Here is a 26,485-nt window from a genome sequence, read left to right as displayed (position 1 = left end):
GGACTGGACCAGGGTTTGTGTCCTGCACTGTCTGAAAGGAGTTTGCACATCCTCCCCGTGTCTGTGTGGGTTTTCTCCGGGGGTGTAGGTTAATGGGGTGTAAATTGTGCGGCCCAGACACGTGGGCCGAAATGGCCTGTCATCGTGCTGTATGTCCAAATATTTTTAAAGTATATATTTATTTTACCTCGTGTTTAGGATCTTCCAGAAAAATGGAACAATACAAAGAAAATTACTGTTATTTGTAAGCATGCTGTGTCACCTTTACAAGCCAATGAAGTTAATGTCATTAGAAGGAAATGTTTGCGATTTGAGGTAAGACTTGCCTAAAAAGTAATTTCGCCACGATCAGCAAACTAATGTTTATTGAATTGAATTACTGTCATCAAAATGATGTTCCTTCCAATATTTTATTCATGACAAACAAAATACCTGTTTTTATTTTAATTGGGATACTGAAAAATGTGAAGACCTATCCTTGTCTTGCTGTCTTTTCACCTTGGGCATTCAGTACTGAAATGACAGAAGTGCAAAGTATATTTATTTGTGCACCCCTAGATCCAGACATCTTTCTAGCAAAGATGGGAAAAAAAGGCCAAAACATCCCTACCCCCTTCCTTCACATCTCCAAATAAGTCCCTTCCTTGCTCCTTATATATATTAAACCCCACACAGGCTTTTATGAGTGAATTATTGGTAGGAAAAATGCTGGAGTTTATTATTAAGAAAGTGGGCAACAGGTCACATAAAATAGAAGCACAAGAAACAATAGAATGCACTAGAAGAAATAGTTGCAGGCTATTTATTTAGAGTATAGAGTCTGCAGCCTAACTGTTTGCATTTTCCCTACTCTGCACCCACTGTTGTACGAATCAAATTAAATGTTATCAATCATTACTGAATTTCACATTCAGATTGATTAAGCTCTTATTTAATTGTTCTGTGTGCCATTTTGTTTGCTGAAATTATAAAATATTAATATCAATATTAATATGCCCAATATGAGGGGAACACTTTTATGTTTAAATCTTGATTTGGGATTTATTTTAAGCCTGAGTTGACTGATAAAATATGTGAGTAGAATCTTCTTGAATAATAAGTTCCATTTCTTTGTTATTTTTGTTTTCCAGATTAATCAGCATGGTTTTAGACAAAAATTTAAATTAAAGGCGCCTTTCAATTATGATAATCCAACCCCGTATAAGGCTTTAGATAAGGTAACAACTTCCATTTTTTTGTCATTTTGCTTGAAATTGTTCTGTATTCTCAGGTTCTTCCTCAACAATATTATGTATGTTTGACTTTTAGTTGGTATGTATCCTTTGTTTTATTTTCTTGTTAATTCTGAAAAAACTGCATCAAAAGTGCAAGCTGCCATTAAAAATAATAAAATGTTTTTTGACTTTTTATAGGCTCAGAAGAAAATTTGTGCCATGGAAGATGAATTGCAAGCGCTGTCACAATCAGCTGCTCTGTTTGAAGTTGCGGTACCTGATTGCAAACAGCTGAAAACTTGCCGCAAAGAAGTAGGATTATTGAAAGATTTGTGGGATATGGCTATTCTTGTAAGTCTTGGACATCATTTCTCAATATTTGCAATTTTATTCAGTGATTTGACAAATACTATTTGATATTTCTGTAGAATGGGTTCATGTTTTGAAATTAGGCAATTAGAGCCTTTCGGCATGGAATTGGGGAGGAATTTATTGTGAGTGTTTCAGCCATGAGATAGTTGCGACACAATCCCTGTCTCTGGATATGTGCTTGCATACGTTCAAATAATGAAGAGTTATCTTGTCATAGTAGCTCATTGACATCTTCTCAAGAATAGGCATTAAATACAGTCCATACTAGCAATGCCCAGATCCTGAAAATGAATCCCCTGCTTCAAGTGCCTACCAAACTCTATTTGGAAAACTCTAAAACTCTCTGTCCATCACCCTTACTGGCAGTGAATTCTCGATTATATTCACTCTGCATTAAAATGAAACTTTTCTGTACCCTTGGGTCCCCCCACCCTGAATCTTTACTTCCTGAATTATCTGCTGTAGAGTAAAGCTTCACTTTTTTCTATCTCATCTGACTGTGATTTTGTATATCTCTGTCAAATCTCCTTTCAATCTTCTAAGAATCAAGGAAAACTTATGACACAAAGACAATTTGACCCATGACATCTGTGCTAGTTAATTCTAGTTAGCTAATTTCTACTTTTGAGTATGAAATGTGTAAACCTTTAAATTATGGCTCTTTATGGACGTAACCAATTCTAAAAAAATAGTTGCGAGTTTTTAATCTCGACCACCCCTTCAGGCAGCAAGTTCCAGGCCCAAATCAATAACCGTATCAATTGCAATGCCTTGGTTTTTGACTCCTTGCTAAAGGAAGTAGATGCTTCATATTTATTCTATTGAGGAGCCTTATAATTTTATACACTTCAATTGTAAAATTGAAGCCATCTCTATCCAAAGAAAAGAACACCAAGGTGATCATTCTTTTCATAGCTAAAATATTCCAGCCTTGGTAACATTCACTGTAACTTGCCTAAAATGATGCAAGCTTTTCTGTAAAATAGTGACCAGAACTGTATGGTCTTTTTCAAGTTGTGATCAAACAAGTTTTGCATACAGTTCAAGCATAATTTTTCTACTCCTATGCTCCGTATCCTCAGTTTCTCCAAGAACTCCAATTTTTCTCCCACATTCTAAAGACTTACTGGATTGGTAGATTGATTGGTCACATGGGTGTAATTGGGTGGTGTCGGCTCATAGGCTGGAAGGGCCTGTTACCACGCTGTACTTCTAAGTTTAAAAAAAAGTAAAAAGTGATAAAGGAAAGAATTCCACATTCTTTGTTAGCCACATTGTTTACCTTTTAGAAATAGAAATACAATCTGAGATCCCATTTCACTTTATTAAGTAACCTCCCCCACTATGTTTTACATCTTAGAATAGATTGCCCCTCATTTCTCGAGATTGAATTCCATTTGCCAATTTTCTGCACAACATGTAATTCCATATCTTTCTGAAGTCTAAAACTTGCTGTCAGTCAATTTTTGGTTGATTTGCAAACCTTTTTAATCATGCCCTCTTCATTTAAAGTATAGTGTCCTGTGGAACCCTTCTGGAACATCCTTCCACTTGTAGAAAGCATTTCTCATCCATTATCCTTTATTACATTTGACTTCCTTAAGGGGTCTATTGGACAAATTACTATATCCTTGCCTGGAAAATGTACTGATAAAGTCAGTAGTTCATTTTTCTCTCTCTCTTTCTTTCATGTCTCTCTCTCACTCATCAGCATGGACACTTGTGCATCAACAGTCAACTTCAAATTGCTTTTGTTTGCCAATGTAATATCAATTTTGTTGTTAAGAACTTAGAATTTATCCCACAGAAGAATTTAGGATGATGATTTCTTAAAATTGAGTAAAACGGTTGCATTTTTACATTATTCTACAAGGCAGAACCATCATCTTTACTCATGAGCTATCATTGTCTGTGTTGGAGATAAAACTTTCTAATCTGAAAAGAACAAGGTGTTTACAATATTTTACAAATAATCTCCAATTTTCAGGTTAGTTTAACAATTGATGATTGGAAGACAACCAAGTGGAAAAACATTAGTGTGGACAATATGGATGCAGATTGCAAGAAATTTGTTAAAGACATAAGAACTATGGAGAAAGAGATAAGGGCATGGAATGTTTATTCTGGATTAGACAATTTAATTAAGAACACAATGACTTCACTGAAAGCTGTAAGTGAATTACAGAACCCTGCTATAAGAGATCGTCACTGGCAACAACTTATGCAGGCAACAAAGGTACTAAAGAGTAATATTTGTAATCATTAACTCACATACAAAATCTTTTTTACAGCATGTAGTTTATAATTTCCACAAAGAATTCCCTGTTGATTTGGGCAATGCATTTTTATCCCTTTAGTTTTATTCTCACTTCCATATAAACTGAGTGTTTGCAACTTTGAAAATATCAGATACATGGATTGGAAAAGTTTAGAGGGATGTGCACCAAATACAGGCAGATAAGATAAGATTGAATTAGACAACACGGTCAGTATAGACAAGTTGGGTTGAAGGTTCTTTTTATGTGTTGTATCACAAAGATTAGCGTATACAGAGCCGTTGTCTTACCCACACTCCTGTTCGGCTCTGAATCATGGGTCCTTTACCAGCATCACCTACGGCTCCTAGAACGCTTCCACCAGCGTTGTCTCCGCTCCATCCTCAACATTCATTGGAGTGACTTCATCTCCAACATCGAAGTACTCGAGATGGCAGAGGCCGACAGCATCGAATCCACGCTGCTGAAGATCCAACTGCGCTGGGTAGGTCACGTCTCCAGAATGGAGGACCATCGCCTTCCCAAGATCGTGTTCTATGGCGAGCTCTCCACTGGCCACCGAGACAGAGGTGCACCAAAGAAGAGGTACAAGGACTGCCTAAAGAAAGCTTGGTGCCTGCCACATTGACCACTGCCAGTGGGCTGATCTCGCCTCAAACCGTGCATCTTGGCGCCTCACAGTTCGGCGGGTAGCAACCTCCTTTGAAGAAGACCGCAGAGCTCACCTCACTGACAAAAGGAGGAAAAACCCAACACCCAACCCCAACCCACCAATTTTCCCTTGCAACCGTGTCTGCCTGTCCCGCATTGGACTTGTCAGCCACAAATGAGCCTGCAGCTGACGTGGATATTTACCCCTCCATAAATCTTGGTCCGCGAAGCCAAACCAAAGAAGATGACAATGACTTTATAAATTCACAAGTATGACTCCTGAGTTGCCAGCTGCCTGATGTTGTGAATCTCTGGCCCACCATCATCCTGATAACTTTTGTATCTGGCCTCCTCAATTTTTCAATGAAGCTCAATATAAGCTTGAGGACTAACTCCTGTTACTCTTGCAAGATATATTCAATGTTTCTGAAAGGCACCAAAATTAACAATTTTAGCTGATGAGTATTTCCATTATTTCTGTTTTCTTTCAAATTTCCAGCATCTGTAAGATATTTCTTTTTAAGTTCATATAACTTCAAAATGTATGGGAGTTGCACGTATATGGGCAGCACGGGCTCATGGGCCAGAAGGGCCTGTTACCGTGTTGTATGCCCACATTTTTAAAAATGAAAACATTTCTGCTTCTACCATTGAAATGTCCACATTTCTTTTCCTATTTTCATCCTCTTTCACTTTGTTATTACCTCTATGGTCTTTAATCCTTTTTCCCTTGCATTTTAACACAGATATTTAATAAATATTTGGTAGTTTTTTCTCATTTACCCTGTACACTTGATCTTAAAATGTGTTTATTTTAAAATTCACTCAGTTCTGATTACCATCGGACAGAGAAGTGGGATTAAGCCATGCAGCCCATCAAGTCCACCCTGCCATTCCATCCTGGCTGATTTACTATCCTTTCAACTCCCATTCTCCTGCCTTTTCTCCATTACCCTTGATTCCCTGATCAAGAACTTGTAACTTTTTCTTAAATACTGTATACCCAATGACTTTGCCCCCACAATGGCACAAATTCCATAGATTCACCACCCACTGGGTAATACTTCCTCATCTCTGTTATAACGGAATGTTTATGTATTCTGAGGCTTCCTCAAAACAACCCCTCCATGTCCAGTCTATCAAGTCTTCACACTATTTGAATATTTGTTAAGTTTCTTTGAGATCCCCTTTTGATGAAAGTTCAGCAAACTGAAATGTGAGCTTGGTTTCTCCCACAGAAGCTGCCCCAGCATCTATACATTTCTAGCATTTTCAATTTTAAAATCAGATTTTGGTGTTGATCCCCATTTTCTGCATATACATTCCTTTAATTTTCCAGATTTGGTGAGTTATCGTGGGACTCCCTTTTGTTTTTTTTAAATACAATTGTAACTGCACTAAAGGTTGTTTCAAGCCCATCTGGTTTGTATCCTTAGCAATCATTGATTCATGTGAGCCATGTTCAAACATCTTTCCTGATGTATTCTCTTGCTTCATTTTGACAAATAATTATTTGCAGTAAACATATGCTTTAATTTAAAAGCAGGAGTGGGATTCCTTATACCTATTTCTTATTTTCTCTATTATTTCAAATAATTGTTTACTATTATAAAGTAATTTCAGAAATAATTATGCTGGCACGACACATATTTGCACAGACTCATACATTTTGAATGAGTTAGAATCTTAGCATCTAATTCATAATCTTGCTTTCATTCTCCAAAAGATGAATCTTGTGATCTGTTCATTTCTTGGAATTTTTGCTGACAGTATGTAGTTAAGCCATATCATAACTAGTTCTAAGCTTTATTGTTTTAAATGATCTTGACTGATAATGACAATGCAGCTGCTTAATATAGGGGTTTCCAATGGGACTATCCAAGGGATTGAAAGGGGGTTGATAAATGCTGGTGGGGGTGGGGGTCGATTGACCCCTTGGGATCAAAGGAATTGCAGAGTCCGAGGTCCCCGCTCCTGCCCAGGAGCCTGAGGCAACTTCTTTGATGCAGACGTTGAGAATGGATTTGCCATCACTGATGCTGAACACTTGGACCCAGCTCCATTTGGCATCTTTCTGGCCAGAGTGCTTTTTTAACTGTTATTGTAATCACTTGCTTGCTTAATTTACAGATTTGTTACTTGGCAATTGGGGTGTTGTAACAAAGTTTGGGTTGTTGGTGGGAAGCCTCAACACTATGCATATGGTATGCAGTTTCCCTCACTAGTGCATATGAAAACTGCACGTCTACTTAATTTTTCTGTTTATCTTTTTTTTTTATTTTGGTACATGCCTGGGGGTCTCTGAGGGATCAAGGATTTTATGAAGGGGTTAATGATCTAAAATGTTTGGGGACCCCCTGGTTTAATATACCTTTAACACAGCATAATGTTTCATGTTTTCTACTTTTTTACATCTCTGGAGCCTGGTTGAAAAAGTGTTGAAAGGATCAGCTTTGATGAGTTATAAAAACCAAATGTCACATAAATTATTCAAAAGGCAATGTGGATAAGAGTGTTGAATTTGAAGAAAGGGAAAGAAAACTGATTTTAAATGTGTAAATAAATTATAGTTTATTTTCTTTCATTGTTCCTGCAGGTCAAGTTTGTAATGTCAAAGGAAACAACTCTTGCAGACTTATTGAGTCTGCAGTTGCACAACTTTGAAGACGAAGTACGCAATATTGTAGACAAATCTGTGAAAGAGTCTGGAATGGAGAAGGTATTGGATTCACTTCTTCTTTAAAAAAAAAACTGAAATATTTATAACTTTCAAGTTTATTGTCATCTGATTGTACAAGTACAACCCGATGAAACAGCGTTCACTGGTCCTTGGTGCAAAAACATGTAGGCACACAACCAGACATAACACGCATAGAGACATAATACATATGCAGGGCAAGTACAGTATTATATCTATAAAAATAAATAAATATTGTTTTGAACAAATGAGAGTCTCGGATTGTTCATGTGAGCAGTTCCATTGGAACTGCCCGTTGGAAGAAGCTGTTCCTCATCCTGGTGGTTCTGGCTCTGATACTCCCGTATCATTTCCCCATGGGAGCAGCTGAAAGATGCTGTGTGCAGGGTGGAAGGGATCCTCAATGATTTTGTGTGACTTCTTCAGACAACGATCCCGGTAGATCATGTCAATGAGGGGGAGGGAGACTCCAGTGATCTTCTCTGCCACTCTTATGGGGCTGTGGATTGACCTCTCATTTATTTCTCTGCAGCAGCCATACCACACTGTGCTATAGCTAGCCAGAATGCTCTCAATAGAGCTCCAATAGAAATTAGACATAATGTTGGCTAGTAACCTTGCCCACTTCAGTCTTGTCAGTCGCTGATGTGCCTTCCAGTCAAGTGAAGAGATGTTGAGTGTCCATGATAGGTCACTAGTTAAGTGAAATATCCTAGGAACTTGGTGCTCTCCTCCTCGTCTCTACTACAGAGTTGTTGATGTTTAATGGATGGTGGTCTTCCTCCTGAAGTCCATGATCATCTCCTACATTTTGTCCATATTGTTACTCTTGCACCATGTCACAAGATTTTCCTCCTCTTCTCTGTAGTGACTCATCATTGTTGCTGATGAGTCCAACTACTGTTGGTCACCTGCAAATTTAATGCATCTGTTGGAGCTGGATCTGGATATGTAGTCGTGGGTCAGTAGAGTGAACAGGAGCGGGCTGAGCACACAGCCCTGAGGTGCCCCAGTGTTCAGCTTCTGCTACTGAATCAGACAGACAGTGGTCTTTCCATTAGGATCCAGTTCCAGAGAGGGGTGTAGAATCCCAGCAAGGACAGCTTCTCCACCAGCCTCTGGTATTAAAAGCCGAGCCTGGTGTATGAAACGTCATACTGGCCACATGGTAAAGAGAAGATTTTTAGAAATTTTCGTTCTGTAAAACAATGCTTACCGCTATAATTAAATTTTATCTTTTTAGTTTAATATTCTGTGGGGGAAAAAATGAGCATGGTACAATTCGATTACCAGGCTTTGTTTGAAAGTTAGGAAAAGAAAAACAAGATAAAACAATCACAAAATAAAAATTGTTGTTACTGGCAACTTTAAAGGCTACTAAATGCAGTGGGCTTCTGCCAAAACCTACTACAGCAAAATTATTTTAAAAAATTTAAATGTATTTCTTTAAAATTTAGACATAAAGCACGGTAACAGGCCATTTTGGCCATGAGTCCATACTGCCCAATTTACACACAATTAACCTACGTTTTGAATAGTGGAGCCCCTGGGGAAAACCACACCGTCATGAGGAGAACATACAAATTCCTTACCAAGAGCGCAGGATTCGAACCCCGGTCCCAAACCCAAAGTTATTGCACTAACCGCTATGCCAATCATACCATGCTTGATTCAGTAAAACACCATCATTGAGTCTCAGCAATCTTCCCTTACATTTATCTGTGTTGGATCCCATTTTGGAATACTTTCCATCCATCATTGTTCTACCCCTCTTCTTGGTCTTCAGTGAGACCTGATGTAAGCTACCACGAAGATACTGATCGAAAATAAGGCAGAAAACCAGGATTACTCAAATTTTATTGCTCACTTAAGACTTGCGCTGTTCACTCATTTGTGTATATGTGAAGAGTGTTAAATGTTAAATTTTGTCAATTAAATTACAAATAATTTTTAACAAGCAAGTTCTCTATTTTACAGGTATTGAATCAGCTGGATAACATTTGGAGTGTCATGGAATTCGAACATGATCGGCACTCCCGGACAGGAATTATGTTGTTGAAAGGAAGTGATGAACTTGTGGAGACACTAGAGGATAATCAAGTTCAGTTGCAGAGCCTGATGGCTTCTAAATTCATTGCATATTTCCTTAAACAGGTCTCCAGCTGGCAGAATAAGTTGTCCACTGCAGACTCAGTCATTGCCATTTGGTTTGAAGTACAGAGAACTTGGGTGCATCTTGAGAGTATTTTTATAGGTTCTGAAGACATCCGAATTCAACTACCTGAGGATTCCAAGCATTTTGAGGCCATTGATGTTGATTTCAAAGTAAGTTTTTTTTCATGGTGAAAAACATAAAAGCAGTCACAAAAGTCTGCAGACACAGTGATTGTAGTTAAAGCACAATGCTGGAGAAGTTCACACGAAAATCTGCAAAGCAATGATTGTAATAAAAACGTAATGCCGAAGAAACTCTAACTTCTACTTTGGGAGGCTAGATGACAGCTTTATGTCAGCTTCTCTTACTTACACCTTCAACAGGAACCAACCAAAGAACATCAAGCCACTATCTCACATACCATCTCTAACCTCATCACTTCCGGTCATCTCTCTCCCATGGCCTCAAATCTCTGTTACCCATTCCCACACTGCTTAGTTCTACTTCCTACCCAAGATACACAAGCCCAATTTTCTAGGCAGACCCACTACTTCTGCCTGCTCCTGTCCCACCAAACTGGTTTCATCTAACCTCGACTCCATTTTTCCCAACCTGGTCCATTTTCTCCCTACCTACATCTGCGATACCACATGTACCCTCCATCACTTCAATAACTTGCAATTCCCTGAATCTGACTGCCTCATTCTCACTATGGATGTCCAATCTCTATACCTCCATTGCCCATACAGAAGGTCTCAAAGACATTAGTTTCTTTGTTAACAACAGGCCAAACCAGTCCCCCTCCACCAGCACCATCTTCCACCTGGCAGAATTGTTCTCATCCTCAATAACTTCTCCTTTGACTCATCCCACTTTCTGCAAGTTAAAGGGGTTAGACAAGTGTCCCGGCGATGTCTGCCATTTTGTTGGCTTTGTGGAGCAATCAATGCTACAAGCCTACACAGGCAAGTCTCTTCAGCTCTTCACTACATTGATGCTGCCTCATGCACCTAAGATGAGCTTGTAAACTTTATTCACTTTGCTGCTCACTTAAACCGCAACCACAAATTCACTTGGTCTATCTCTGGTGACACTCTACCCTTACTTGATTTCTGCCTCCATCTCTAAAGACAAACTTTCTACATACACTTTTTACACACCTATCAAACCCCACAATTACCTTATCTACACTTCTTTACTCTCTGTGCCTTGTAAGGATTCTATTTTCTTCTCAATTCCTCCATTTCCATCCCATCTCCTCCCAAGATGAGTTCTTCCATTCCAGATCATCTACAATGTCCTCCTCATTCAAAAAAAGTGGCTTCCCCTCTACCACCATCAATTTTCATTACCTACTACCAGACACATCTTCCCCTCTCCTCCCCTTTCTGCCTTCCATAGGGACCACTCCCTCCATGACTCCTTTGTCCAGTCATCCCTTTCCCTTTCCATTAATTTCTCCCTTGGCACCTTCCCCTGTGATCACAGGAAGTGCCACATTTGCGCCCACACCTCCTTGTTCACTACCATTTGGGCGCCCAAACAGTCCTTCCAAGTGAAGCTACACTTCAGTTGTGAATCTGCGGCTGCATCTACTGCATATGGTGATCCTGTTGTGGCCTTTTCTACATTGGAGAGACGACGCAGAATGAGAGATAACTGTGGTGAGCACTTTCGCTCTGTTTGCATCAATGGCAGGGATCACCCAATGTCAACCATTGCAATTCTGCCCCCCACTCCCATGCCAACATACGTTTACAGCCTCATGCACTGCCAAACTACGGCCATCTGGTCATTCTCCAACCGCATGGCATTAACATCAACTTCTTTGGTTTCTGCTAGACCTCTCCCCGTTTTCGCTCTCTTCCCTCTCCCTCAATCTTCATTCCTCCAGCTCTCCAGCCCCTTCTCCATTTAGAGCATTAACCCCCCCCCCCTCCCGCCTTGTTAACTGTTGTGCCCCTCCTCCCTTATCCATCTATTATCTCTTGACTCTGGGCCTGTGCTCTCCCACTCCCCCTCACTCCCACCTTTTTATTCAGGTACTTTTCTACAAATTACTCATAAAGGAATCAGGCCATAAATGTTGGTTATATATCTTTATTTTTGTTATATAAAGTTCGATGTGTGACATTCTGAGTTTCTCCAGCATTTTACTATGCATCATTACCATCCTTGGTCATCCTCTTCCATATTATTTCCTACTCAAGTATACAGTGAAACAAAGGAATAAGCAAAAGAAGCATAGATAGAGGTAATAAATGAATGCAAGAGACTGTGAAAACAGAATACTCAAAGAGGAACCAGTTGTTCTTCCTAAAAAGTTCAAATAAACTTCAGAAATGATAACTTGCCTTTAAGCATCCAGTCTAGTGAATTAGCACTCAAAAATGCAAAATATGTGTGTGATTAATTTACTCAAGCAACGAGTTTCAATGTAGATTTCCTGAAAACACTTTTTTGTCAGTTTGATCAAAAATTCAGTTTGAAATTTTAAATCAAACTCCCTAACTGCTGCCCATATGTCATTAGACAGATACCTCACAAATGCTGGATCAATGTTTTCTCTTATTGCTATTTTAACTTTCATTTTTTGATTGTAAAAGGTGTATGTACTCTAAGTTAACAAAGTTAATGTTTCATGTTATTATGTTATAATATCTATTGATATTATAATTGATGCAGAATTATAATTAACTGGTAATTTTTCTGTTAACCAAAGGGCTTTATTACAGAAAAAAAATTCTTAGCAATACATACATTGCTTCGGGACTAAATTAGAAATCTGCCAGAAATGTATGTAGGCTTCATGGGACATTATTAATTATGTGTTGCTTTCAAATTAGGTTTATGTCAAATTTACGTTGTTTATAATTTCTGAATACAACTCTGCAAACTCCATTATTCATTGGGGGCCTCATTTTCAAAATGCCTAGCTTTGCTTAAAGCCAGGATATAATTCCTAGAGGAAAGATGTAATGTGACTGCATAAGGTGTTGTAAGCCTTTTTTTGCAGAACTTCAAATTGATGGCTTTCAAGAATGATACATTTGATAGACAGTATTACATGATTATCCATAGCAGGCTTTCACTGAAGAGGAGAGCTGTCCTTCTTTGCAAAGGCTGGAAGTTTTTCAGATATGCACACAGAAGTCAGTGGGTGGAAAGAACTGGAGATTTATGCCAGGAGTGAAGTTCTTGAGATCTACATACAAGACAGCAAAAAATGCAGTGACCTTACATAATTTTAAATGTTATATTTCACCATGCTTCAATAGTCGTAGACACTGATCAATGAATTATTTTCCACTTTATTTTGTCGTAGACTCCCAATCTTGTTTTTTTTTGTCTTTGGAAATGAGAGATAGTGGATGGCAATAAACCTTTAATGTATGAAAATTTCAATTTATTATACATACAGCTAAATGGTTACTTGCAGTCTGTATAACATAAATCTTGGAGATAATTAATGGAATGTTTGCCACTTGCTACTACTTAACAGGGTGGGTTTATAATCAAAGAGAGATATAACACTTTGGCCCAATAAATCCATGCCTATCCTCAACCACCCACTAATACTAGTCCAGTTATTTTTCCCACATTTTCATCAATTTTCTACCATTCACCCAAGAGGAAATTTACATTGGATAATTATTCTACCAACTCACATATCTTACAATGTGTGAGCAAACATACATGGTCACAGGGAAAATGTGAAAGCTCCATGCAGATAGCATCCAAAGTAAGGATCAAATCCAGGTCTCATGCTATGAGGCAATGATTCTGCACGCTGAAACACTATTGCACCCAATTCATACCAAAAACTGATCAGTTATGCATACTTCTTTTGCTATAATATCAAACAACAAGCTTTAATATTAATGGCAACTTTGACCATGCCATTTCTGTTTTCTCTTCTATAATCTCAGAGAGAGGCATATTCTTGCATCATTTTTACCAACATTACCACTCTACAATCTATCCCATTTACTTTGGCATTTTAAAGTCAGCACTAAGGTTTTCCATTAGATTTTCCATTCTTAACTAGTCCACTTTTGACCTGCTTAATTACTCCTTCTGGTGCAGGTTTGAGGCCCATAAATCCAGGAATATTTGATATTTAACAAATTCTGACCAAAATATTAAAATACATTTTCTACCACTATGAACCAGGTACACACTCCTCTCAGACCTGATTGATCTCTTTACAGCTATCAGTGTAATCCTCTATCTTTCTTCTTTGTGTATCTGATTGAGATATATTTCATTGATTTTTAGATTTACTTTTCCAACCACAAGCAAAACAATTCCTTGAACTGTTTCCCTGCTGCTCCATTCTCTAATCATCTGATTCCTTATATACTTGTTGCCCTGTAATATTGTGAAAATTCTCAGACCTACCCCTTCATTATTAAATGCTCCATTATTCAATATAAAATTAAATATAAACTATTGGAAACTTGCCTGTATCCAGACTTGCAGGAGTTGCAAATTAAGGTAGGTAATAGCTACAATTTTGGTTCTGACCATAAACTTGATATTCTCATGACCAATTTTATATCTATTCCAGAACATCATCATGGACTGAATTGAATTGTTTGTTATCCTTTCATTTTATTGAAATTACTGCTTTGATTATCATTAACTTTCCATTCTTGAACTCTGTAGATGGTCTCTGAAAAACTGCTTTTCATGAACTTCCCCTGCTGTTTTTTTTAAATCTCCTTATCTCAGTCATTGTACCTTTGTAACATATTTCAGTCATCCACCACTTGTTTCACTGTATCCTGCATCATAAATTGAAAATTCTCTTTCTTGTATTTAAATATTTCCATGGATATTCACCTCTATATCCATAAGTCTTGTCCCTAAACTCTGTCCTCTCTCTTGTGTGATGATTCTACTTTGTCTCCCTTTGTTTTTATGCTGCATAATTGTAGTGTTACGAGCTCAAAGGACCTCAAAACCCAGCAGCAATAGATATTCACCACGACAAATCATTACTTAAACAAAAGTTGTTTTTAATTATCTTTAAACATGAAAACAGAATCAAACTTTAACTTATTTCTATTAACTTAACTAACCCAAATTAACTCCCTTCTAATTCTAAGCGCACGTGTATGATGTGTGTGTAGATTTAAGAAAAGTTCTTTGGTTCACTGTTCGATCTCACTTATCATTTCTTCCAAGTTCTCTGGTTGCAGGCAATTCTTATACCGTGCACAGAATTTAACATGTGTAAAGTTCACCAGGCTTTGGTGCTTAAAAGGTTGTTTATTGCACAGGAAGTTCCTCGTAGGATTTGCAGAGAGATTTGTTGTTCCAGCATTTCCACAACTGAGGTACCACCATTAGTCACGTAAATATCTTGCTAATGAAATTTGCCCCATCAGGGTTCTCCAGATGATAACCTCTTTCTTTCAGGTTGTCACGGAGTTTCTTTCTGTTCCCCTTGGAATAAGGGGATACATCAGACAGATAGTGCTTCCAGCTATCCGCCACTCTGGTGCTTTCTGTTTCAGTTCCAACAAGCTTTTCCTGCTTGCTTCAGCTGTGACTGTTCAGTCTCTCTCTTCATCTCCCAACTGCTAGAAAGCCCATGTGACTCTCTCACTTGCAACCCCCACCCCACCTTCTCCAGCAAACAATAGGAGTTAGTCTTTTGCTCCCATCTGTTGTCTTAGGTAAACAAACTTCTCAAGAGTGACCTTTCTATGCACTTTCCAGAAAAGTCAGAAGCCTTGTAAAAATGTTCAACACAGACACCTCTCTCCAGTCGATTCATCTGATGACATCATTTCAATTAACAGCTACTTGTGAAAATGTGCATAGCATTGTCCATAGTTTCAGTATTTCAAATAAGATCTGTTTTAAATTGTGTGTATGTATGAAACCTACTCTAATTTTTACCAAATTATCTCCCAAATATTCCATTACAGTAAAACAAAGTCAGTTCAAGATTAACTTGAGTAAGACATGCTCGTTTTCTGCATTTTCAAAATGACACTATTAATTTATGGATATTCTATGCAAATGATGGCAGTAACACTACTAGATGGCTAATTCCCATTTTGTGCTGTGCAGGAGATTGTGGCAGACGCAATAAAGACTCCAAATGTAATCGAAGCAACAAATAAACCTGGTTTGTACAGTAGATTGGAAGAAATACAGGGACGGTTAGTGATTAAAAGTTTGTCATTTATTGCCTATGAAAGAACAGTATTTTTTTTCTTGTTTTATCATTTCAAATTTATTAACTAATTAATTGGCTTAGTGATAGAACAGAAAAAGAAATGTTTGGTTAAATGACTGATGTGGGGTTTCCATTTCATGAGACATTGGCACCCATGATAAGGTAAACTGAATAAACTGGGGCAGTGATAAAAGATGTAGTTAGAACATCTGATAAATGAATATGTCAAGAATTGGACTGCATCAAAATATTCCAAGATTTAGAAAGGAGAGAGGAAGAGGTTGAAAAACTGTAAAAATGTATGACAGCATGGTGATAGTAGAATAAAAGGGCATATAATGTTAAAAGAGAAAGAATTGTGACAAGGAATGAGAAATACAGTAAATGATTGCTTTAAATTAGGCATATGATGAAAGGAATATAACTGAACAAAGAAATTGCAGTCACAACTATCAAATGGGTAAAAAGAAATTGGATGATGAGAGAATATTTCAACATCCTCAAAATAAAATATAAAGAAGAATAAATAAGTCCTGTTTCCTTTCTTTCCAAATGTGAGAAGGATATCACTAGAGCCAGACATCATGCAACATTTAAATAATACTGATTATATCATAAATGTGAGCAAGAAGTTGTAATAAACAACACTTTGCATTTCTGGTGTCTAAATTATTAAAAAGATATGGAAGGGTTGAGATTGTAGATTTGCAAGAAAGATAGAATATGAATAAAAGAGGCTGACAGATTACCTTTTCATTGGGTAGCAGTGGAGAGTGGGTAAAAATTTTTTACTCGAAATGCCAAACTATGGTAGATGCTGCCTTTACTATATTTCTATAATTTGGCTCCATTGAAATTAAACATGGTCCAACTAGTACATTTTGTACATGGTGTAAATGACCAAACATGAATTTCAATTGTTTTTACTGGAAGACATTAAAGTTGCAGGTCATAAATATAGGAGACATTTTTAAATCCAGGAGAAAAGAAGTGGCACATGACTATCTGGAGTACATAAATCAGAAGAGCACTGGAACATCAGGCCACATTGTCTGTTGAACCTGTTTCCAAATTAAACAAAATCTCTGCTGTTTGCCCATGATATGTATCATTGAAAACTATGTGTCTACCCAGAAGCCTCTTCAACTCTATTTATCATATCTGCTTCCATGTCTACCCTTACAGCCCATTTCAGTCTCCTACTAATTTCAGATTTTAAACTAGCTTGCCTGTCCATCATCTTTGAACACCCCCCACAAACCCACTGTCTACCCTATCTGTGCCTCATAATCTTATAAATTTCCATCAGGTCTTCCCTCTGTCTCCAACACTCCAGAGTAAACAATCCAGGTTTGTTCAACCTCTCCTTATAGCTCATAACCTCCATCAGGCTCAATTCTGGTAAATCTCTTTTGAACTGTTTCCAAAGCCTTCATATCTTTTCTGTAGAAGGATGCCCAGAATTGTACGCAATACTCAGTGAAGCCTAATGTAAGTTCTTGAGTTGTTGAGGCAAATGTCACAGATACATTTAAAGATTAACTAAATTACAGATGAGAAGGGAAGAAATAGAAGAGTTTTATGAAGGAGATTGGAAGAAGGTTTTTGTGGTGCATAAACACCCATCTTGAATAATTTGATTGAATGAGATGATTCATTGCATTAGACTTGATGAAAGACATTAAACCTTTTATGTTCTGTGATTTCAATGCAGCATGACTCTTTGTGAAAAAGCCTTGGCAGAATATCTTGAAACAAAAAGACTAGCTTTTCCTAGGTTCTACTTTGTCGCTTCTGCAGATTTGCTCGATATATTATCGAATGGTAATAATCCTGTTGAGGTGAGATACTTACATTTCTATTTCCACCATTGTATCGTGTAGTATTCACGATGTCATAATCCTTTCGAGTGTAATCATTTCCAGTGCATGGTGTTACAGACCTGTTATTTTTATCTTTTATTTATATATGTATGGAGGCTTGGAACAGGGAAAGACACACAGATAACAACATTCTGGAGACAGATTGTCTGTTACTTCAAAGCCATGAAGCAGCTTGTTTATTCTTCCATTGAAATATTGAAACAATGAATGTTTGCTAAGAAGGGCATCTGTTTAAATAGAAGGAGCCATCTGCTTATTGACTTGTGCTTTGGGGAAATTGAAACTAAGAACCAGTATTCTTCAAGCCAGTCATGTGATTCAGACACTTCAAAAAGCAGCATGTTAGAATCATCAATGAGAGTCAACTAGAGACAGAATTAAAGTGACGTTGGGGAAAGATGGTCCCCTCTGCTATTTCTCCTTGTCAAGAGAAAGCAGTGCTACTGTGGCTATTTTGTGGGGTAAATATTCTTTATTCCTGCAAATGTGGAGCCCGTAGGATAGAATAATGAAGTTAAAATTATAGTTTATTTAATTTTTTTTGGATTTTCCTGTCCAGTGAAGTTTTCCCTGAATGAATAACAATTTTATGTTAGTTGGGTACCTTGAGTGTCATCTGATGCAATCCAAATTAATTGTTATGTAGTTGTGACATCATGTATTTTAGTTATGGGATTAGATTAGATTTTTGGGGAAGGGGGGTGGGAGGGTCTGGAGGGGATTTTTTTTTTAGTTTTTAGTTAGTTTTAGTTTTTTTCTATATATTTTCAGCATATGTTTGTTAACATTGTATTATGGTTATTTATAATTGTTAGTTATTATGTTATATACATTGATTAAATAAAATATTCAACAAAGGTAACCACAAACCCATATATAGTGGAACATTATTTTCAGTGATATTTTAAGAGAGCATTTGCTGTCATTACATAAAGCACTCGTTGTGGCTGCTGTGAGCATCTGTAATTCCTGAAAATTACTGTAGAATATGATCAATCATTTAAAAAATTGCCATAATTAGGGGTTTTGCCTAGATTGTTGGGACTAATAGAGGAAGCAGATAGTTGATAGAAAGCAGCATGAGAGCCCCACTGCAAGCAGAAAGTTAGGCAGTGGTGGACATAGGAATATTTCCACAGTTTTCAGATCCTGGACAAAAAAACTCCTAGTGCATAAGGTTGAAGTAGTAGGGGATTTTACTTTCCACATAAAGACTGTGACACCCATACTGTAATAGGGCTGGATGGCTTGGAATTTGTCAAATGTGTTCAGGAAAGTTTTCTCAATCGTTATATTGAGGTACCAACTAGAGAGAGGATGCAATACTGGATCTCATTTTAGGGAATAAGACAGGACAGGTGACAGAGGTATGTGTAGGGGAACATTTTGGGTCCAGTGATGATAATGCCATTAGTTTCGTTAATTATGGAGAAGGATAGGTCTTGGCCTTAAGTTGAGATTCTAAATTGGAGAAAGGCTAATTTTGAGGAAATGGGAAAGGGTCTAGAATGCGTGGATTGGAATGTTGTTTTCAGGCAAGGATGTGTGGGTAAGTGGAGGACCTTCCAAGGGGAAATTTTGAGAATACAGAGGAAGAATGTTCCTGTCAGGATTAAGTTAGGCATAGGGAACCTTGGTTTTCAAGGGATATTGAGAATCTGGTTCAAAAGAAGAGAGAGGTGTATAATAGGTATCGACAATATGGAGCAAATAGGTACTGAGGAGAATAAAAATGCAAGAAAAGTTTCAAGGAAGAAATCAGGAAGACAAAAGAGATGAGGTTGCTTTGGCAGACAATGTGAAGGAAAATCCTAAGGGTTTCTACAGGTATATTGAGAGCAAAATTATAGTAAGGGACAAAATTGATCCCCTTAAAGATCAGAGTGATTGGCTTTGAATGGAAACAAAAGAGATGGGGATATCTTAATTTTTTTTTCCATCAGTATTCACTCAGGAAACAGGCACAAAGTCATGGGAAGTAAGGAAAACAAACAGTGAAGTATTGGAACCTATACAGATTAAAGAGGAGGAAGTGCTTGCTGTTTTAAAACAAATCAGGTTGGTTAAATCCTTGTCAGGGCCTGACAAGATATTCCCTTGGACCTTGAGGGATCTTCCAGAAATATTTAAAATTTCCTTAGCCACAGGTGAGGTGCTGGAGGATTGGAGGCTGGCTCACGTAGTTCTATTGTTTAAAAAAGGCTCCAAAAGTAACTGGAAATTATAGACTGGTGAGCCTGACATCAGTAGTATGGAAATTATGGAAGGTGTTCTAAGATATTGGATATACGATTATTTGCATACCCAGGAACTGATTTGGGATAGTCAACATGCCTTTGTGTATAACCAAACTTATAGAGTTTTCCAAGCAGGTTGCCAGGAAAGTTGAAGAAGGAAAGGCTGTGGATGTTGTCCACATGGATTTTAATAAGGCCTTTGACAAGGTCCCACATGGGAGGTTAGTCAGGAAGGTATTCATGACGAAGTAGTGAACTGGATTCGACAATGGCTGGATGGGAGAAGTCACAGAGTAGTGGTGGATGATTGCTTCTCAGACTGGAGGCCTGTGAATAGTGGTGTGCTTCAGGGATCGTTGCTGGGACCATTGTTGTTTGTCATCTATATCAATGATCTGGATAATAATGTGGTAAATTAGATCAGCAAATTTGCATATGAATGAAGATTGAAGGTGTTGTGGACAGCGAAGAAGGTTTTCAAAGCTTTCAGATCTGGATCAGGAGGGAAAATGGAGTGAAACATGGCAGATGGAATTTAATGCAGACAAGTGTGAGATGCTGCATTTTGGAAGAACAAACCAAGAAAGGATGCAGCGAGCTAGGACATGCTCTATTGTTCTCTTGTAGAATGTTGTTAGAATAATGGCTGGTAGCCTTGCCCTCCTCGGTCTCCTCAGGAAATGTAGACATTGTTGCACCTCCCTGACTAATGAGGATATGTCATCCTTTAAATGGACACCAAGGAACTTTGTGCTCCACTCTCTTTCTGGGATGGAGCCATTAATATGTAATGATGAATGGTCCTTCGTCCTCCTGAAGTCCATAATCATCTTAGTCTTCCCCATCCTGAGACTTGAGTACCTTTAATTGATTTCATCCTTCCCTAAATCCCTAGGCCAATAGACATATCAGCCTGAAAAGCCTGTGGGAGCACAATTGGATTCTTTTAATGACTTGACGCCATACCTAGAGTTAATCAAATAAGGCGAACTGCAGTATATATTTTAGATGTAATTGTGTGTCTACCATCTGACAGTCAGGAGATTGAAACAATTTTATCACTGGGTATATGCATGCATTTGTAATCATTCCAGATGTGCATTAATGATTTAAATATCTTTTCTTGAGAAAATAAAATTATTTCTAGTGATTAATTTTCTTCCATATTCTAGGTGAGCCAACATTTGGCAAAATTATTTGACAGTATAACTAAACTGAAGTTCCAAATGGATGCTAATAACCAGTTGATGAAAATAGGAATTGGCATGTATAGTAAGGAAAATGAATATATGCCTTTTGATAAACCCTGTGATTGCACTGGTCGGGTAAGTGACAAGATATTTACTATAATGTAATAATCATTTGGTCAGGTGACAGGTCAAGATTACTTCTGTTTTATTTAAGATTTATTTCAACAAATATAGTTATTCCAAATCCATTTGTTTGCTTTATTTTACTCTGTAATGCAAATCAATGTATATTCTTTTTGCACAGTTTGATTTTTCAAGATGAATGCACCTGGACTGGTGAATACTTGCTTTGGAACATAAGGGCAGCACTGTTAGCGTAAGGGAGGCACAGTTAGCACAGCAGTTATAGCAATGCAGTTTCAATGCCAACAATCGGGACCAGGATTCAAATCCCACGCTATCTGTAAGGAGTTTGTATGTTTCCCTGGGGATTCAGGTTTCCTCCCACCGTTCAAAACATACCAGGCCTGTCGTCAATTGGGTGTCATTGGGTAGGACAGGCTTATGGGTCAAAAGGGCCAGTTACCATGCGGTACGTCTAAATTAAATTAAAATTAAAAATAAATTAAATTGTTCATGAAAAGGCTATCCTTATGCTTTTCTTGGTGACAAATTCAAATAGGTCAAAATTGGATTACATTACTAAAGTAATGACATGGTATCTGCATAAAATATATAATTATTGTATCAAAATAATATTGTGGGTCACCCGAAAGTGTTGTCTGGCTTTCCTGTAGAACAGCGTGCTAAAAATGACATTGTTAGTTTCATTGCAGTTTTCCGTTTTTATGTGTAGTAAATACTTAACTATTTGCAATGATTGCACCAGGCTCTTAAAAGAACACACTAAAAGACCTGCAGAATTCTTCTAGATACTGGGAAATGTTGTCATTGAATGAATGGATGTTTCATTGATGGAAGTTGAGGGAGTGCGTCTGAGAGGTCAGAGCAATCTGAATAGATTGGAGAAGAATAGTGCAGGTGAAAAAGGTTCTTTGTGCAGGGTTATTCTGGCACTGACTGAAGTTGTTATCTCATTATTTTTATACCTCCTGCTAGGTTGCAAATAGAATTCACTACCTCAACTCACTTCTATTATTGAAGAACAATTGAGGTCCATGTTGACTCATCCCAGATTATCTGATGATGCATGTCTTACAATTCAAAGGCAAAGTGGGAGAGAAAAGATTTCCCTGTAATACTAACTTTCTTTTTCTTTCTTGCTGTTTGAACTACTGAGTTTTTCCAGTGTTCTCTTTTATTGCAAATTTACAACTATTGTATTTTTGTTGCACCTTGTTTCATTGTTTTCTCCTGTCTTCTGATTCATCTCTTATTTCTACCTTCTCCAGACAGAAAAGGTGTAATTAACAAGCCTTCTCTATACTCTTTTAGCTAGCCCACTACAATTTGTCATTTGCAGTCCCTCTTGGTCTCCAGCCAATCATGGACAATCAATGTATTCTCTCACCAATTTCCCCATCTCTTCAACTTAAAACAATTGTTTACTAATATTTCCCAGCTCTAATGGAAGGCTTTTGACCTAAAGCATTGTTTCTGTTTTAGTTTTTATTGATGTTGTATGACCTGTTGAGTATTTTCAGCATTTTCTCTTTTCAAATTTCACAAATTGTCTGCTGTATTTTTCTGTATTTTAACAAAAACTAGATTTTAAATTAACCTAATTTCCTGTTACACACTGATTACAAAACACTTGGAATAAATATTATTACTTCAGTCGTACATATGTGTCGCTAATTCTATTTCATTCCAACCTATGTTTTTATGTATGCTTTGTTCACCAGGTTGAAATTTGGTTAAATCGGCTATTGGACAGAATGCGTGCCACATTGCGTCAAGAAATTGCTGAAGCTGTAATTGCTTATGAAGAAAAGCCTAGAGAACCATGGATATTTGAATACCCTGCACAAGTAATTATAGGAGCAAATGTCACATTCTTTTGGTTAAAGTTTGCTGTGATTTTGTTGTGAACTTGTAAGGTTGAGATCAACTGTGTCAAAAACCTACCCCTCAAGTTCTTTTAAAATTTTCCTCTCTTACCTTAAACCTATGGCCTCAGGTGTGCTAGACTCCCCTACCCTGGAAAAGAGACTCTGACAGTCCATCTTTATCTATGCCCTTCATGATTTTAGCTTCAGCCTCCTTCACCAGGGAAAACAGTCCCAGCCTCTATAATCTCCTGATAACTCAGGGTCTCCAGTCCAGGCAACATCCTTGTGAATTTTCTTTCTGTGCCCTCTTGTGTTTGATCACATTCTTCATTTCACCAGAAGCCAGAAGCAGATACGATAGCAACATTTAGGAAGTATTTGGATAGACACATAAACAAGCAGATAATAGAAGGATATGGACCTTGTGTAGGCCAATGGGATTAGTTTAGATTAGTGTAAATATCAGCACAGAAATAAAGGACCAAAGTTCCTATACCGCATAGTTCCATCTTCTGTATCTCTATTAGGGGAATCAAGATTTTTACTCTCTATCCTGTTTGTATCCTTTAAATAGAATTGTATACTTCTACCAGATTATCCCTCAGCCTTCTCCACTCCAAGGAATGCAAATCCAGCCAACCCATTATCTCCATTAACTTGATTGGAAATGCTCCAAGCCAGGCAATGTTCTGGTGAATCCCATCTCCATCCTTCCTGCAGTGTGGCGACCAAAACTTCATACAAAGTTCCAGGTATGGCCTGGCCAGTTTCCTAAAGTTATAACATGATCTCCCAGATCTAATATTCTATGCCAGGGCCAATAATGAAGGTAAAAATTCCACTGATCTTCTCATCACTGTATCTCTCCTGAGCTGTCATTGGGGAACTTGTACATCTAAGGTCCTATCATTTATTGTGAATGTCCTCCCCTTGTTTGTTCTCCCATGATGCTTTACCTTGAACTTGTCAGGATTAAATTTAATTTGTTGTTGCTCTGTCCAACTTTCCACCTGCCCCATATCATGTTGTTGCCTTTGATTACCTTCCTTGCTACCCACAACAGCACTATTGTAAGGTTGGAGCTGTGGCAAAGAAAGTAGAGTGCTGAGTGTTTGGAAAGGGTGAGGTTAAGGTGGATGAGGGGGGTGAAGAAGTCAAGTGATTATTGTGGTCAAGAGAGGGTAAAAGAGTGTCCCATAGTGGTGGAGATGTAAGGAAGGGTGATCAGTTGATGATTGGGTCTCCTTAATAAAGAAATAGCTACAGAGACACGGAGCAGCAGAAGAGCTCAACATCTTGGCTGGCCTGGATCTCATTGAGACATGTATGCAGGAGCACAAAGATGAGGCCTCTGTTCAAGACTGATACCTCAGCATTGGAGATGGGGAGGTCAGGAGGGATGGTAAAGGCCTGGCAGGGATTAATATTGAAACCAAGCATGGTATCAGGTGGGAGGAATGGGGCTTAGGGAAGTGGGAAATATCAGTGGAAAGAGGGGAGGGGGAGAGGACAGACAGAGGGGGGGGAATGCTCTTAGGGCCGGAATGTGAGGTCAAGTCAGGTCAGTGCTATGGTGAGAGCAGTGGTGGGGAAAGATGGAGAAAAGGCAAATGGGGTGTGGAGAACTGGGGGCAGAGCAATAGAGTAGACAGCTGAGTATGAAATGGAGAGAGAGAGAGAGAGAGAGTGGGGATGGCCCAGACGAAGAATCAGGGAGTGGAGTTTGCATTTATCCAGTGTTCACATTGTTGCAATACTTATTTCAGATTGCTCTGACTGGTACACAAATTATTTGGAATGGTGAAGTTAGCAATACATTTGCAAAATTGGAAGAAGGTTATGAAAATGCAATGAAAGACTATATGAAAAAGCAGGTTTGTTCTATCTTGAAGCATTCTTTCCTTTTATTAGTATTATTGATGAACCTCTGATTATTTTTTGGCAAATCAGCTGAGAATCTGAGAGTTAAATCGATCAAAACTTAATCTGCTGGAGAAACTCAGCAGGTTGAACAGTATCACTGGGAGAAAAAGAATTGTCAAAGCTCAGGTCAGAACCCTTCATTAAGACAGTGTCCACAGTTAAGTTGGGCAGATGTTAAAGTATCACTTAGTCTCCTTACGCACATAAACTAGTACAAGCCACTTCTTCAGAGAAATTACTGCAAAATGTAACACCACTGAGTCGCTCTTGATTCTTTTGCTGAAGGCAGCTTAGGAATGTTGTATTATCAAAAGGTGCTGCAAAATCGTGCCTCCTTTCTTTTTTTATTTGATGGTGTATTCCATGTACATCTGTTCATATCTTTGCTTTCTCACAAGCAATTTGACTGATGACATTGTTCATCTTTTCATTATGATGAAGGGTGACCCATTGGATTTATTTTCTCTTTATTAACCATTGCCAGCCTGTTCTTCCCCACCTGTGGCAAATCCATCTGCTGAGGTATCTATCTGATACATTCCCAACATGCAGTGATATACTCTCCAAAGAACTCTCCAACGGACTGTGGCATTTCCAGTCACAGGCTTGTGTCATTGGAATGCCTGTGTATTATCTATTCACAAGACAATTATTTAACAGATCAATCCAAAAAACATGTTTTTCAAGCTTCAGTCTTCCACAATATTTCTCTGTTGTATTTATCGAAGATTTTCATAGTTCTCAACAAAGCCACATAATATGTGGATGGTATCTTGTTGCCTTTTGATCTAAATAGAAGCATTTTAATAAAGTACTCACTTCCCAATATTCTGTAGTTCTTGTAAGTTGTATCCACTGAACTTCCATACTTGCATACCTCCATTGTGGTTATGTCTATTTTGGTAACATCTCTGATGTCTGTTCTTGAAATAATTGATCATTATAATTGATGAAAAGAGATGTTGTAAAATCTCTAACACACACAACTTTACTTGCTATATCTGTTACTGAAATTGATCCCTGTGAAGTAAGAATATGTTACCAGTCGTGCCCTGAAAGTACAAGTGCCAAAAGCTTGCTGAAATTTTACATCCAATTTTGGCCACCCACTCACTATTGGTGATTGAACTGTCTGCTTGCCATTAGTTGCAAGTGGAAACCATTTTTAGCCTAACTTTTCTTATACCAATGAAAAATGTTCTAAGGTCAATATATTGTGCAAAAAATGATCTGGCTCTAATCCTGATGGTGTTTTTTTTTAAATTATTTGTACATAATTTCTGCTGCTTTCTTTCTCATCTTTGTTGAGAGAACGGCATGTGGTAAGCACTGTTATGCCATGATTGGGTGCTTCCAGCTGGACATGAGTCCTGAGACCAATCCTACCCGTAGCCCCTTGCATATGCCCCTTTCTACTTGCCTGTTATCCCTAGAATTGTAGCTGGTGATCCTGCTCGTGGCGATGCCCCTGGCCAGTCGGTACTGCTGTAGCTCATCACTCATGAATGATGTATCTTGGTCACTGTGGATGAAGCCAGGGTACCCAAAGAGCATGAAGATATTCCGGAGGGCCTTGATAACTGTGGCCGTTGTCATGTATGGGCAAGGTATGGCAAAGGGGAAATGGGAGTATTCATCGATGATTATAAGGAAGAAGACATTCTGGTTAGAGGAGGGGAGG

General features: G+C 38.1%; 1 protein-coding gene across 11 annotated transcripts in view; it reads left to right on the top strand.

The window, feature by feature from the left end:
- Nucleotides 1–26,485, top strand: part of LOC138759488 (dynein axonemal heavy chain 17-like) — a 192,057-nt gene that overhangs the window by 61,140 nt on the left and 104,432 nt on the right. For 10 of the 11 annotated variants that reach the window (XM_069929995.1, XM_069929994.1, XM_069929996.1 and 7 more), the window contains 11 exons: nucleotides 199–315; nucleotides 1,131–1,217; nucleotides 1,413–1,565; nucleotides 3,574–3,822; nucleotides 7,110–7,232; nucleotides 9,189–9,536; nucleotides 15,451–15,542; nucleotides 17,274–17,400; nucleotides 20,852–21,004; nucleotides 22,735–22,860; nucleotides 24,648–24,755. In XM_069929995.1, coding sequence (XP_069786096.1) covers nucleotides 199–315; nucleotides 1,131–1,217; nucleotides 1,413–1,565; nucleotides 3,574–3,822; nucleotides 7,110–7,232; nucleotides 9,189–9,536; nucleotides 15,451–15,542; nucleotides 17,274–17,400; nucleotides 20,852–21,004; nucleotides 22,735–22,860; nucleotides 24,648–24,755 — 1,683 coding nt within the window. The remainder of the gene's footprint in view (nucleotides 1–198; nucleotides 316–1,130; nucleotides 1,218–1,412; nucleotides 1,566–3,573; nucleotides 3,823–7,109; nucleotides 7,233–9,188; nucleotides 9,537–15,450; nucleotides 15,543–17,273; nucleotides 17,401–20,851; nucleotides 21,005–22,734; nucleotides 22,861–24,647; nucleotides 24,756–26,485) is intronic. The other variant, XM_069930000.1, reaches the window with a different exon arrangement.

Source organism: Narcine bancroftii, chromosome 3 (assembly GCF_036971445.1).
Source record: "Narcine bancroftii isolate sNarBan1 chromosome 3, sNarBan1.hap1, whole genome shotgun sequence".
Lineage (NCBI taxonomy): Eukaryota > Metazoa > Chordata > Chondrichthyes > Torpediniformes > Narcinidae > Narcine > Narcine bancroftii.
The sequence above is the reverse complement of the archived record's forward strand: the minus strand, read 5'-3'. Positions and strand labels throughout refer to the sequence as shown.